The sequence below is a fragment of the Crinia signifera genome, chromosome 4 (genome assembly GCF_055691185.1).
Source record: "Crinia signifera chromosome 4, ASM5569118v1, whole genome shotgun sequence".
In the NCBI taxonomy this organism is placed as follows: Eukaryota; Metazoa; Chordata; class Amphibia; order Anura; family Myobatrachidae; genus Crinia; species Crinia signifera.
The window spans coordinates 295,417,199-295,431,993 of NC_139220.1; the positions used below are offsets into that span (position 1 = coordinate 295,417,199).

The 14,795-nt window shown below is 50.4% G+C and overlaps 1 protein-coding gene across 1 annotated transcript in view; it reads left to right on the forward strand.

The window, feature by feature from the left end:
• The first annotated feature begins 302 nt into the window (after positions 1–302).
• LOC146075639 (E3 ubiquitin-protein ligase TRIM39-like) overlaps positions 303–14,795 on the forward strand; it is a 36,621-nt gene continuing 22,128 nt past the window's right edge. The window contains exon 1 of the mRNA XM_083185065.1: positions 303–1,371. Coding sequence (XP_083041191.1) covers positions 327–1,371 — 1,045 coding nt within the window. The 5' untranslated portion in view covers positions 303–326. The remainder of the gene's footprint in view (positions 1,372–14,795) is intronic.

Sequence of the window (14,795 nt, forward strand, 5' to 3'; positions counted from 1 at the left end):
GTACCCACAGCACCCCCCTGTCGGCAGCCCTGCCAGGAATACAGCAACAACACGCCTTGATTTTGAACTAAGCTCGCAAGCAAATTCATGCTCGCAATGGTGGAATGTTACACAGCCAGACAAAGTGGCACATGCGCAGTGCGGATGCTGCGCATGCTCACTATGCAAAAATATGCAATCCATGTGAATTTGCATGGGAGCGTAACAACCAGAATAAGGTCCTAGGTGTGTCCCTGAAGTTATGTAATCTGAGTGACAGTGTGACTCATACACTGGTTTCTGTGCATCTGACATTTCCAGTTTCGTTTCACTCTTCTCCTGCAGCAATGGCGTCTGCTGATCTGAAACAGGAGGTGAAATGTGTAATGTGCCAGAACATTGAACCAATTCTTGTAACCCTGATGTGTGGTCACAACTTCTGCCCAGACTGTCTGTCTGGTGCACTAGATACACATGATGGGCCTGGAGTTCATGCCTGTCCTTTATGCAGATCGGAGAGTCCAGATTATACTGCACTGGTGAATAATGTAACTCTGTGCAATGCAGCGGGGAGTTCCCTGTCTACTCATCCAGATCAGGAGGGGACTGGGATCTACTGCACTTACTGTATTCACTCTAATGTACCGGCTGTTAAATCCTGTCTGCACTGTGAGGCTTCTCTGTGTGATGATCACCTGAGGAAACACAGCAAGTCAGCAGAACATGTCTTGTGTGATCCCACCACATCCCTGGAAAGCAGAAAATGCTCCATCCATAAGAAGATCCTGGAGTATTACTGTGCTCAGGATGCTGTATCTATCTGTGTGTCCTGCTGTTTGGCTGGAGAGCATCAGGGACACCAGGTGGATCTGCTGGATGATGCCTTTAAGAAGAAGAAGGAAAAACTGAAGCAGGTTCTGCTGAATTTGATCACAAAGAGAGAAGAGAATGAGAAAAGTCTTCAGCAATACAGAAGAGATCAGATAAAAGCATCTTCTGTAACAGAGAGAGTCACTACCCTGTTTGCAGATATCAGGAGACAGCTGGAGGACCTAGAGGAGAGAGTGTCCAGTGAGATCGCCAGGAAAGTGGAGCACATTTCACACTCAATCTCTGTTCTGGAAGAAAAGGACTACGAGCTGTCCAGGAGGATACATGACATGGAGGAGATAAGTAACCGATCAGATCCACTGACTGTCTTACAGCAACCAGACACAGATGACTTGTGTGATACTGAGGACAATGAGATGCAGTACTCACAGGACCCTGATGTAAGAGATCTGGATGTGGGGATCACTGTACAGACAATACGCAGAGGATTATCTGATATAATAAATGGGATCTGTCCTCCGCATGAACCTACAGACATATTACTGGATGCAAATACAGCAGGTAATATGTTACGTATATCAAGGGACAGGAAAACTGTAACTGAGGGTTTTTCCAATAGCAGTTGTCCAGAAACACCAGAAAGATTTAAAAACAGTCAGGTATTAAGCACTGGGAGTTTTACCTCAGGGAGACATTACTGGGAAGTGGATGTTAGTAAATCAAGGAACTGGAGGATTGGGATGTGTTATCCCAGTATAGAGAGGAAAGACAAAATGTCACTGATTGGAGATGATAAAAAGTCCTGGGGTTTGGATAGGACCCGTAATCAGTATTCAGTGAGACATGACAATGAAGATATCTTGTTATCTAATAAGATACCCTATAAAAGAGTGAAGATATGTCTGGATTATGAGGCTGGAGAGTTATCCTTTTATTCTTTGTGTGATCCCATTACACTTTTATACACATTTACCACCACATTCACTGAGCCCCTTCATGCTGTGTTAGTTTTATGGAAAGGTGAAATAAAGATATGTGGTGGAGTCAGGGCCTGAGAGAAGCAGAAGAATGACCTTTAAAGACTGTTGAAATTATAGGGAGGTGAATCATTTGGAATCAGTGGGTGGAGCAAAATCAGACATATTTCCATTAATAGCAGTCACTGAGGGGTCTCCAGTCTGTAGGAGTTATGGTGCCCACACGGTGAGATGTGTGCTCGGTGCGATCTGAGCCTATACAATGTGTATTATGCGATTTGAACTACACCAGATTTTGACTACACTACAATAGTATGTAGTACAATAGTATTATGTAGTACAAAAATACATGCCTGCACACAGGAGCGTAGGGAGGGTGGAGCACAAGCTCCAGACGCCGAAGGGGTGCAGGGAGGCGGCACAGGCGCGCAACCAAATGACTGACGCTGTGCATGCCCGGCGCCTGCCCGCCCCTCAGCCCATAAGCCGATGTCCTCCTATAGACAGTCACATGCGGCACCTGCTAAAAGACCGGCGCCCGCCTAAGCTGACAAGCACTAGTACGCAATGCTGAGGGGGGAGGTGGGCGGTCGGCTCAGCTGGGACATGAACTCGCTTCCAGATTGGCTGGTCGGTGCTCGCCTCTGACTGTGAGTATGACTGTGTGCGTGCTGCACTGTGCCTGTGCTCCAGGCTTCAGTCAGCTGAGTGTGACCCCTCCCTTCTACCCTGTGGCTGCAGCTGTCTCAGACTGGCAGTGGCTGTGCTCCCCTAAGTTGGCCCCTGGGCCCCTGCTGACCCCCCTTGCCAATATTGCCCCCTTCTGCCCTGGCCTAGAGCATGCAACCCCTGGTATAGAGCATGAGAGCCCTCCCCTAAATTGCCCCCCCCCCCCTGCCTTCCTACTCAGCCTAGAGCATGCAACCACTGGCATTGAGCATGGAACCCCTGGCATTGAGCATGAAACATTGAAACCCCTGCTATCGAGCATGAAACCCATAGCATGTAGGTAAGCAAGATTTATGTGGCATAATATGTAATAGGCATAAAAGTGATTTTTTTTTTCGGGGGGGGGGGGGGGCGCAAAACATACCCTTGCTCCGGGCACCATGGCACCTAGCTACACCGCTGTGTGCAAATACTATTTGTAGTACAATAGAATGCAATGTAGTGTGTGATTTTCCCGATTTATTTTATATTGATTTTGGTTATAGATAACAGCTGGGCATATATCTATTCACAGTCTTTTTTTCTTCTTTTATTTTTGTCAAATACCCAGTTGACCTATCACCTCTTTTTATTACACAGATTTTCAGTTTTGTATTATTGATATTTAAAAATAAAATTGAAAAAAAAAGCTGTTTTTCTGTACATATGCTGGGAATTCTATATATTTTTTTAAACCAATGTATACTTATATATATATATATATATATATATATATATATTAATTTGATTACTATATTGTCTTCCTTTTATGATATTCCCCTGCATACCTGTATTTTGTATCTCTATCTTTTGCAATGAGATTTTTAATAAAAATATTTTGGAAAAAGAAGAAAAAAGATTGCAATGTAGTACAAAAATATCCGCCCGCACATACTTTTGCCTTTACTTATTAACAGTTATTTATATAAGGCACACATAGGGGTTATGCTGGTTGATTCGCAAAGCCTTGCGAGTCCATCAAACCATGCCTTGTGACTCAACCAGAATAACCCCCTATGTGAAAAAGCCATTTGCAAGGGCGACTCGCTTGCAGGGGTTTGCGAATGGATTTTACACATAAACATCCATTTGCAGGGGGATACTCCCACATCTTTCGATGGTCGCTAGGCAAACACGCAGCCCTGCAACCAACAGACGTGAATAAGGTCCATGTTCCTCAGCACTTGTTTGAACATACACATCAGTCCCTGCCCCAGTGGAGTTTACAATCTATATTCCCTACCACATGTACACACACACAGTGGCGGAACTTGTGGGTGGTGAGTCCAGGTGTAAAAATATAATTTGGGCCCTCCTCCTCCACCCCAACCCAAGTTCACAATATGCAACAAAGCAATGGGTGACAGGGAGAGGCAGGGAAAAACAGTGGGTGACAGGGCAGTCCTCAGGGGCCCTGGTGCACTGCACCTGCTGCTCCAATGGTAGTTCCGCCTCTGCACACACACACATTCTAGGGTAAGTAGCCCATGACTTAAACACCTTTATTAAACCAATAAGTGAAAAAACTTCTTATCTAAAATAAATGAGACTACACACCAATAAAACACACGGAGGCAAATAACGACTCAGACAACTTGAGTTAAGTTTAAAAATGTCAAAAAGATAATTTATTGAAGACCTTGTTTAAGCTAACTAATTTTAAATTTGGAATTTTGAATTTAGAGATCAAGTCCCTAACCATTAAACTAAAGGTGGAGGATGGCAAGAAAAATAAGTCGCTTCCACACGCCAGCCCAGTCAACTTGATAAACGTAGCATAACAACTCAAGGAGAGGTTCACCACCGCCTCCTACTGGCACAACCTGCATCGTGGGGAACTCACCACCCCCTAACCTGGCAGAGCCAATGGTGCGGTCCCGTAGGGGAACGCCCCATGTCCACCCGCATGGCGAGGACCACCAGCCGTCCTACGAAAGGGGTGGTGCCCCACAATGACCGCTCATGCCGTTCTTTGACCGCTGGCTGGTAGCGACTTCCCGCCACAACAAGGTTCCACAAGGAACCGCAGCCGCCATCCCCAACTAAAACCAGGAAAATTTTTAGAAACTAACTTCCCAGAAAAATACTCAAGCCCAAACCCGGAAGATGTCTTCCAAAAAGATGCAATTTCCCGCAGGGGAAAGATGCACCCCGTCCTCACGGTAATACCTCACGCTATCCAAGACCAGAGATGGGTGTCGGACCACTATTCCGCCCATGGCTCTCACAAAAACCCCTACCGCGGAGTTCACCTTCTTCTGAGCCTTCTCAATTGCGGAAGTCCTCACTGCACCCCGCCAATGAAACCTGGGAATTATCTCAGACCACACCACTGTAACACTCGGCCAGTGGGCTCGCAATGCTACCAAATCCGATTTGATGCTCAGTATCAAATCAATGCCCTTGGTTCTACCCATGTCATTACCTCCCAGGTGAATGACAAGCCATTCTGGTATACCCCAATTTCTCTCATGCCTCAAAAGCTCTTGCAGGAAATCACCCCAACGCATACCTCTAATGCCTATCCACCTAACCTGCCTGTCACCCAAATAATCATGTGACCTCCTCCCCATCGGGTGCTTTCCCGCCCAATAAATGAATGCATGGCCAATGAACCATATTTGTCCCGACGACTCAGAGGGTACTGAAAAAAGAAGATTCCCTGCCGTCAGTAACTTATCAAATGCACAACATTCAACCCACGTGAAGGCGAAAACTCAAAAAAACCTCCCGTGGACCATGTTTTGCCAATTGAATTAAGGCCCCCCGTGGAGAAAAAAGTAAAAACGACCTTCACACCCTCGATTTCGGAATGCTGTCGTTCCAAAACCGAGAGTAAACAACGTTTTAGGGTTGGCGCAACAGGCGCATCTACAATTTATCTAAGCGAATATGAGCTTTGTAAGCATCAGACTTCCACCGGCCTAGCGCCCGGATCGCACTTACCGACGATCCGGATGCCGCCGCCTGTGTAGCTGACCCAATCCGAAAGGAATGGGTACCATATTCCTGAGGCTTCAGCCCCAGTACTTCTAAACAACGTTTCAAAACTGCAGCAAACTGAAACTTCGAAAGCGCACTCCCGTCAGCATGCATCAGAAACTGGCCTGGTACCCCCGCAGGGCGGATTCCCAGATAAACTTGCGCTAAACTAACCGGGCAAATATCCTTTTCACCTTGCGCTTGCAATGTCACCCAACGCCCTTTCCCTAACTGATCTGTCTTGGACCTAGCCAACCTGCACAAACGCTACTGCTGCTCACCTGAACATCCCCTACAAGTAGACCCGATTCCCTATCTGCCTTGCTCTTTGCCACTATCTCACTTACCCTAAAGGCACCAAAAAATGCTAACACAAAGGCTGTTCGAAAAAGGAGAACTTCAAATGGGGACTCCCCAACTTGCGTCAACACTCTTATTAAGTCCTTCAGTAACACTAAATCAATCGGCCGCCTTGCGTCCTTGGGCGCCGGGTTGGCCCTGGCCCAACCCTTCATCGCCTTGGACAACACAAATTACCTAGTGGGGTCTTCCTGGCCCCGAAGGCGTGAGTGGAATGCGATGCCCGCAAGGGCAGCTGACATGGCCCCTTTTGCCCTACCTGCTTTGAAGTGCTCCCACACAAAAACCCACAATTTGTCCTCCAATGACTCACCTTCCTGCCCATACCTACAGAGAAAAACCTGCCAATCCCTCCAAGCTGCGTCATAAGCTTTCTGTGTGGAAGGAGCCAAAGCGTTCCTGGCCAATCCCATTATACCGGTTCGATAATCTGCCAGATATAAGGCGGGCATGGTAAACCCACTTGCGCCGCCCCTGGCACTAACTCCCGAAACCTCACCCATTGGAAGCGGGACAATGCATCTGCAATTTCGTTATCAACGCCAGGGACATGACAAGCCGAAAAGGTGATGTTAAAGCGCAAGCATTGCAAAACTAGATGCCTGAGCAACCGCAAGGTGAACGGGCATGAAGTCCTTTGATTGTTTATAGCATGTACCACTCCCATATTATCACATCGGAAAACCACCTGCCTGTCCGCCAAATCACGTGCCCACAAGACCAATGAAACAACTATAGGAAAAAAACTCCAATAAAAGCAAATTCCTGGTAAAACCCCTTTCTACCCATGACTTTGGCCACGCAGAGGCCGCACCACTCCAACCTAAAAAGGCTCCGAACCCGAAACTACCCGAAGCATCTGTGAAAAGTTGAAGCGCACTATTGTAACATGGAGGGGCAGGCCACAACACCACTCTATTGAATGAGACTAAGAAAGAAGACCATACCCGCAAATCATCCCTGATTTCTCTGGAAAGATACACCGCATGATGCTGCCGAGCAACACCTGCTGTTGCCCGTTCCAATTTCCGGCAAAAAACACGACCCATGGGAATAACCATACAGGCAAAATTAAAGGAACCCAACAAAGACTGCACCTGTTTCAGATGCACCTTCCGCTTGGCCAAACAGTCCTCTATGAGCCCCAATAACTTGTGAACCTTATCGGCTGGCAGCTGGCAACACCCCGCATCAGAATCGATCTCTATTCCCAAATAACTGATGCAATGTGTTGGGCCCCTCTGTTTTACCCTCCGCTATGGGAACCCCCAGGACCCCGAAAATACCCTTGGTAATGTCTAAGAGCGACTCGCAAACTGTGCTGCCACCTTGCCCAACAAAAAGAAAATCTAAATAGTGTGCAATCCCCTGATGCCCCGATGCCGTCTGTATGCACCAATGCAAGAATGAACTAAACTTTTCAAAATATGCACAAGACACTGAGCATCCCATCGGCAAACATCTGTCTACAAAGAACTTCCCACCCAACTTAAAACCCAGAAACCGCAAAGAGTCCGGGTGTATTGGTAACAGCCTGAAAGCAGATTCCACATCAACCTTTGCCATCAAAGCTCTGTGCCCGCAGTCCCTTACCAACACTAAGGCCTCTTCAAACAACTGATACCTAACCCTACAAAGCTCCTCTGGTATGGCATCATTGACCAAAGAACCGTGAGGGTGCGATAGATGCTGTATCAGCCTAAACTTTCCCTGAGTGCTCTTAGGCACCACCCCACCGGTGAAATGCACAGACGAGGAATTGGTGGCTCAGAATAAGGACCACACCTGCACCCCAATCATACTTCCGCCTCTACCTTTTGACTAACAATCAGTGGAAAATCCCTAGCTGACTTCAAATTCCTTGTAGCAACTACATGTACAGAACTCACAATAGGTAAATGGAAACCAAAACTGAAACCGTTAAACAAAAAACGAGCAGCCTCTACATCTGGATAACCCTTAAGCCATCTGCCAAGCTCAGCAACCACAACAGATGAAGGAGCCTTACTTATTACCTCCACCGGCCTCACTGTGATCCCCTGTCCTGGTTGCTGAGGTGGACGTGCATTCTTTTGCTGGGTGACCGGACCCACACACTCTGCAGGAGTGGCAAAAATGACAATTCGCCCCCTATTGCATTTTCCCTCATTATAGGCAAAGCACTTACCCTTGCCCACTACCTTAGAGGGTTGAGACGAAACAGTGGACGTCTTCTTACCAGCCCCTTCACCCAAGGGCCTAGTCCGTTGGGTAACCTCCAACCAAACCTCAACGTCTTTGAAACCCATGGGTAACACCGAGTTCCCATCCTGCTTGCGACGAAACTTCTCGTCATAATCCCGCCAGGAATAACCCTTCGTTCTTAGGTACATCTCATGAACAAGGAACAGGTACTTTATGACATTCGGGTATTCAGCAGGTCTAGTCTCGGCATAGCAAGCCGCGAATACTAAAAACCCCTTGAGCCATTGGTGAAAATTCCTGAAGGCATTTTCCCCTATCCCATCAGCCTTTTTCGCCTTCTCAAAGGCCTGCCTCATGTCCTCCGTAAGGGTGAACACATCAACGTACTTCCCCTTCCTGATCTTTTCCCTCATCCTCTTCCGCAGGCCCCTCGTCACTGCTGTGTTAGCACAATGAACCATCTCAGTGAACAGAGGAGGCTCCGGAGGAGGAGCCGAACTCGACCCTACAGACTTATCCTTGCTGGTAACTTTCGCTACTTGACGCGCAATTAGTCTAGCTAATTTACGCGGGCGCCGGGGGGAATCCGACCCAACGCTGCTAGTATCACTATCAGCAGAATCACACGAAGTATTTAAAACTGCACATTCACCCAATCCTGACGTCCCTGGAGCTTCCTCGACCGCCACAGCCGACCCGGCAACCGCTGCCGTAACCTCAGACGCTGTCCTCGACTCCTCACGAACCTCCCGACTTCTTCTCCTTGACGCCTCTGAGGGCGCTTGGGCCGTCCCACCCTGCGAAGACAAAACAGGAGGGAGGGGGAGGGAGGAGAAAACAAAGTACCATCCCCTACCGCCGCCGCGGAGGCCAAAGCTGCCCCGCGGACAGGAGGAGCCACATCAATGGACCCAGCAGGCGGGAACCTCGGCTGGTTTGGAGCCCAAACTTGGCTAACATTACTCTGAGACCCTTGTGGGTACCCCCCACTTCCCAAGGACATGGAATACCCCAACCTACCCTGATGCTGACCATACCCTGCATGGGGTGAACCTATTTCCCATCCACTAGCCACTGAAATGGGTGAATTTAAATTGTGGGAACCCATGAACCACCCATGAGGTTGCCCCAAGTGACCCGGCTGGTAACCCGCAGCATAGTGCGGGCCAAAAACCTGTAGAGTGCAGGGGTCTCCACGGCAAACCTGGTGACCCTCCCCCTTGCACACCCACCCCCTGAAGGGGATTGAAAATACGGGGAGCCTGTAGGCCCCCAGGGGCCCTGCAACCCCCCAATGGGCGACCCCTGTGCCATGGACATGGGATGGGCCCCCTGCCAGGATGGCGAAGGAATTACACCCCCCGCTAAGGACCCTGCGGGGTAACCCCAGCCAAAGAGGCCTGCATGTGTACTGAGGTAGCCACAGTGTTCCTAGAATACACCATGCTTCCCAAAACTCACGCCTCTGCAGGTGGCACTGCTGTAAAGCCCACCTGCCCCAACAAAGGGTTAAAACCCAACAAGCCCATACCCCCACTTGGAGCAATCACCTGACCCCCCACCGTGCTAAAGGGAACCGTACCTCCCATGCCCGTGCTTATGGCATAATGGGGCCTCATACTATCCACCCCACTGCTCCCAGTGCCTGTGTTTGCAGCCCCCTTGCCCCCCTTCCTGTCCCTCTCTCCAAGCTGCCTGCTCCCGGTGCCCCTGGGTAAACCACCCCATCCATCTCCCCCTGCCCCACCCTCCCAGCTGGGCCAGCACCCTGCAATCCTCCTAACCCACCCCCCAATGTCCCTGCATCCAACATGTTGCTCCCCGCAGGGGGAGACAACAAACCCACATTGCCACAACTTATCACAACACTATCCACGTTGCCCGCTAGCGCCCCCTGTCCGAGCGCCGGGGACCCCGCGCCTCACTGAGGGGTAGATTTAGTAAGCTCGGTGAAGTGATAACGTGTCTGTTTTTTTATCACCGGCCAATCAGCTTCTACCTGTCATTTTTCAAACCAAGCCTGTAACTTCACAGTTAGGAGGTGATTGGCTGGTGATAAAAATCAGACACTTTATCACTTCACCGAGCTTAATAAATCTGCCCCTGAGCGCCGCAGCCGTCCCCGCCGCCAGCGTCATCAAAGCAGGCCTCGCGCTCACCAGCATCGAGGCCTGCACACTTCTACTCGCGGCCTCCCCGCCCGGAGTGCCCGCGTCACCGCCCGACCCCCGTCCTGACGTCCCAGGCTGCGAGACTACCACATCCGTGGCCTGAGGCACAAACCCGCCACGCTCCCCGCCGGCTGCAATGCAGGCCCAAGGGCTGACAGGGAGTCCGCCCCCGGCCCAGCACTCGCCGGAGCCCCAGATCCAGCCTCAGCCTGCGCCACACTACCCGCTATACCCGGGACTTAGGGAGAAGAGAGGGGACAGGTGCTGCCGGAGACTCCCGGAGGGTGCAGGCATAGCCAGAGCCCCCTCCTGCACCTCAACTACCCTCACCCTGGTACACCTGTACCCCGCGAGAGGCCTGGCTGCATCAACAAGCCGCCGGGGAGGGGGAGCAGAACGCCTGGGTCGGGGCATGCTAAAGCAAATCAGCTAAATCAGAAATTAATCAAGAGAAAAATTAAGCACTTACCAGATCCGAGCAGGATACAGCACTTCAAAATAGGTAAGGAGGAGGTCACATGACGTATGAAGCTTAAGTACCCCTATAATGTAACCACCCACTAACCCCTGATTGGTTAAACCACATCTGCCTGCATGTTACCAGGCAGAAAACACACACCAAACTTTTTTCACTGCCTGAACTTTAGTTGAACCCAAGTCAGGGCTCTTACATAGCCTCAGGCTTATGCAGCCCTCAGCTCCTCTTAATTTTGTTGGAAGCCAATTAACCTACCAGTATATTTTTGGAATGTGGAAGGAAACCGGAGTACCCGGAGGAGAATATACAAACTCCACAAAGTTAGGGATCAAACCCATGACCTCAGATTTGTGAGGCCGTAACGCTAACCATTACACCGTCCTTGCTGATTTGCCACATTGACTACATGGGAGTGGGAATCGCAATAAAATAAACACAATGTGATCTGAACTAGACGCGATGTAATTTGAACTAAAAAGTTTAAATAAAGATAATTGCACCAAAAGATCCCTTGTTACTATGAAAATGTTGTGTTTTATATATATATATATATATATATATATATATATATATATATATATATATATATATATATATATGGTGGACGGCGGCACTCAGTCAAAAAACCACAGGAAACGGCTCGATTAGTGTCCCAACGTTTCGAGACCCAGTGGTCCCTTTATCAAGGTGCAGAAGATAACATCAAATACAAATACACACATACCTTTAAATAGGTAAGAGACTGGCCTGCACCCCTTCATGCACAGCACTTTATGCACCCCTGCACGTCCTGATGAAAAGGTCCTGCGTGACCTTGAAACTTTGACGAATGACGTAACTTTGTCACTTCTAATACACTAAGATCTTTCAATCAAATTCCGTGAGTGCCGCCTTATTTCGGGGAGCCCCACCATAAGCCCCTGTCTTCTTCTATAGCTTTTGCGGAGGAAGGCACCGCGGTGTATTACCTATCGTCCGGAGTGCCGAACAAATCTCCTACTACTATATATATATATATATACTAGGTGATTCATCGCGCCCTACGGGCGCTCTTCACACCGTCGTAAGGGGCTGCGCCCCCTTAATTTGTGAACGTTTGTATATGAGAAATATGGTTAGAATTGTATGAAAGATGCCCTGTATTGCAACTTAGGTGTCCGCGAATCGCGGGAGGGGGGGTCGCGGAGGGTGCCGCGAATTGCAGGAGGGGGGGTCGCGGGGGGGTGCCGCGAATTGCAGGAGGGGGGATGTGGGGGTGGATGCTGCGAATCGCGGGAGGGGAGGGATTGCAGAGAATCGCGGGAGGGGGGTCGCGGGGGCGGGGGGTTGCGGCGAATCATGGTAAGGGGGGTCGCGGGGGGTGTGCCGTGAATCACGGGAGGGGGGGGGGTCACGGGGGTGGGGTGCCGTGAATCGCGGGAGTGGGGGTTGCGGGGGGGGGGTGACGCGAATCGCCACAAGAAAAAATCAACACAGAAAGGTCAACACATGTAAATGTTGATATAAGTGTGGGTGGCACTTCATTGGTGTCCATGTCGACACATGAGAATGAATATGAAAACATTCAAAAAATGAAAAAAAAAAAACTTCAAAAACTCATGTCAACCTTTTTCATTGTCGACCATAGCCATGTCAGTGTTTTCCATGTGCAATTTAATTCTGGAGCTGCCGCGAATCGCGGGGGGTGCTGCGAATTGCGGGAGGGGGGGTCGCGGGGTTGGGTGCCACGAATCGCGGAGGGCGGGGTTCACAGGGGTTCCGGTGGGGGGTTGCCGCGAATTGCGGGAGGTGGGGGGTCACGGGGGTGCCGCGAATCGCGGGAGGGGGGTTGCGGGGGGGTGTGACGCGAATCGCCACAAGAAAAATCAACACAGAAAGGTCAACACATGTAAATGTTGACATAAGTGTGCCACTTCATTGGTGTCCATGTTGACACATGACAATGAATATGAAAACATTAAAAAAATGAAATAAATCTTCAAAAACTCATGTCAACCTTTTTCATTGTCGACCATAGCCGTGCCAGTGTTTTGCATGTGCCATTTAATCCTGGGGCTGCCGCGAATCGCGGGGGGTGCTGCGATTTGCGGGAGGGGGGGGGTTGCGGGAGGTGGGTGCCGCGAATCGCGGCAGAGCGGGGTTCATGGGGGTTCCGGTGGGGGGTTGCCGCGAATGCGGGAGGGGGGGGTCGCGTGGGGGGTGCCGGGAATCGCCGGAGGGGGGGTTGCGGGGGGTGTGACGCGAATCGCCACAAGAAAAAAATCAACACAGAAAGGTGAACACATGTAAATGTTGACATAAGTGTGGCACTTCATTGGTGTCCATGTCGACACATGAGAATGAATATGAAAATATTCAAAAAATGACAAAAAATGACAAAAACTCATGTCAACCTTTTTCATTGTCGACCATTGCCATGTCAGTGTTTTCCATGTGCAATTTTAATCTGGAGCTGCCGCGAATCACGGGGGGGGGGGATGATGGTGCCGCGAATTGCGGGAGGGGGGGTCGCGGGGGTGGGGTGCCACGAATCGCGGGAGGGGCGGGGTTCACAGGGGGTTCCCGCGAATTGCGGGAGGTGGGGGGTCACGGGGGGTGCCGCGAATCGCGGGAGGGGGGGTTGCGGGGGGGGGTGGGGACGCGAATCGCCACAAGAAAAAATCAACACAGAAAGGTCAACACATGTAAATGTTGACATAAGTGTGCCACTTCATTGGTGTCCATGTCGACACATGACAATGAATATGAAAAAATTAAAAAAATTAAAATAAATCTTCAAAACTCATGTCAACCTTTTTCATTGTCGACCATAGCCATGTCAGTGTTTTGCATGTGCCATTTAATCCTGGGGCTGCTGCGAATTGCGGGGGGGGTGCCGCGAATCGCGGGAGGGGGGTCGCAGGGGGGGTGCCGCCAATCGTGCAAGGGGGGTCGCGGGGGGGGGTTCTTTTTGCCGCGAATCGCGGGAGGGAGGTCGCGGGGGGTGTTTTTTCCGCGAATCGGGGGGGGGGTGTCACGGGGGAGGGTTTGCCGCGATTCGCGGGAGGGGGGGTCGCGGGGTGGTGGTTATGCCGCGAATTGCGGGAGGGCGGGGTTCACAGGGGTTCCGGGGTGGGGGGTTGCCGCGAATTGCGGGAGGTGGGGGGTCACGGGGGTGCCGCGAATCGCGGGAGGGGGGGTTGCGGGGGGGTGTGACGCGAATCGCCACAAGAAAAAATCAACACAGAAAGGTCAACACATGTAAATGTTGACATAAGTGTGCCACTTCATTGGTGTCCATGTTGACACATGACAATGAATATGAAAACATTCAAAAATGAAATAAATCTTCAAAAACTCATGTCAACCTTTTTCATTGTCGACCATAGCCGTGCCAGTGTTTTGCATGTGCTATTTAATCCTGGGGCTGCCGCGAATCGCGGGGGGTGCTGCGATTTGCGGGAGGGGGGGGTTGCGGGAGGTGGGTGCCGCGAATCGCGGCAGAGCCGGGGTTCATGGGGGTTCCGGTGGGGGGTTGCCGCGAATTGCGGGAGGGGGGGGTCGCGTGGGGGGTGCCGGGAATCGCCGGAGGGGGGGTTGCGGGGGGTGTGACGCGAATCGCCACAAGAAAAAAAATCAACACAGAAAGGTGAACACATGTAAATGTTGACATAAGTGTGGCACTTCATTGGTGTCCATGTCGACACATGAGAATGAATATGAAAATATTCAAAAAATGACAAAAAAATGACAAAAACTCATGTCAACCTTTTTCATTGTCGACCATAGCCATGTCAGTGTTTTCCATGTGCAATTTTAATCTGGAGCTGCCGCGAATCACGGGGGGGGGTGCCGCGAATTGCGGGAGGGGGGGTCGCGGGGGTGGGTGCCACGAATCGCGGGAGGGCGGGGTTCACAGGGGTTCCCGCGAATTGCGGGAGGTTGGGGGTCACGGGGGTGCCGCGAATCGCGGGAGGGGGGGTTGTGGGGGGGGGGTGTGACGCGAATCGCCACAAGAAAAAATCAACACAGAAAGGTCAACACATGTAAATCTCCTATATATTTGGCTACATCTGTCACTCAAAGTGGGGTGTCTGTGTCTATAACGCTCTGTTCCTGGACTTTCCTCTTAATGTGTGATTGCCA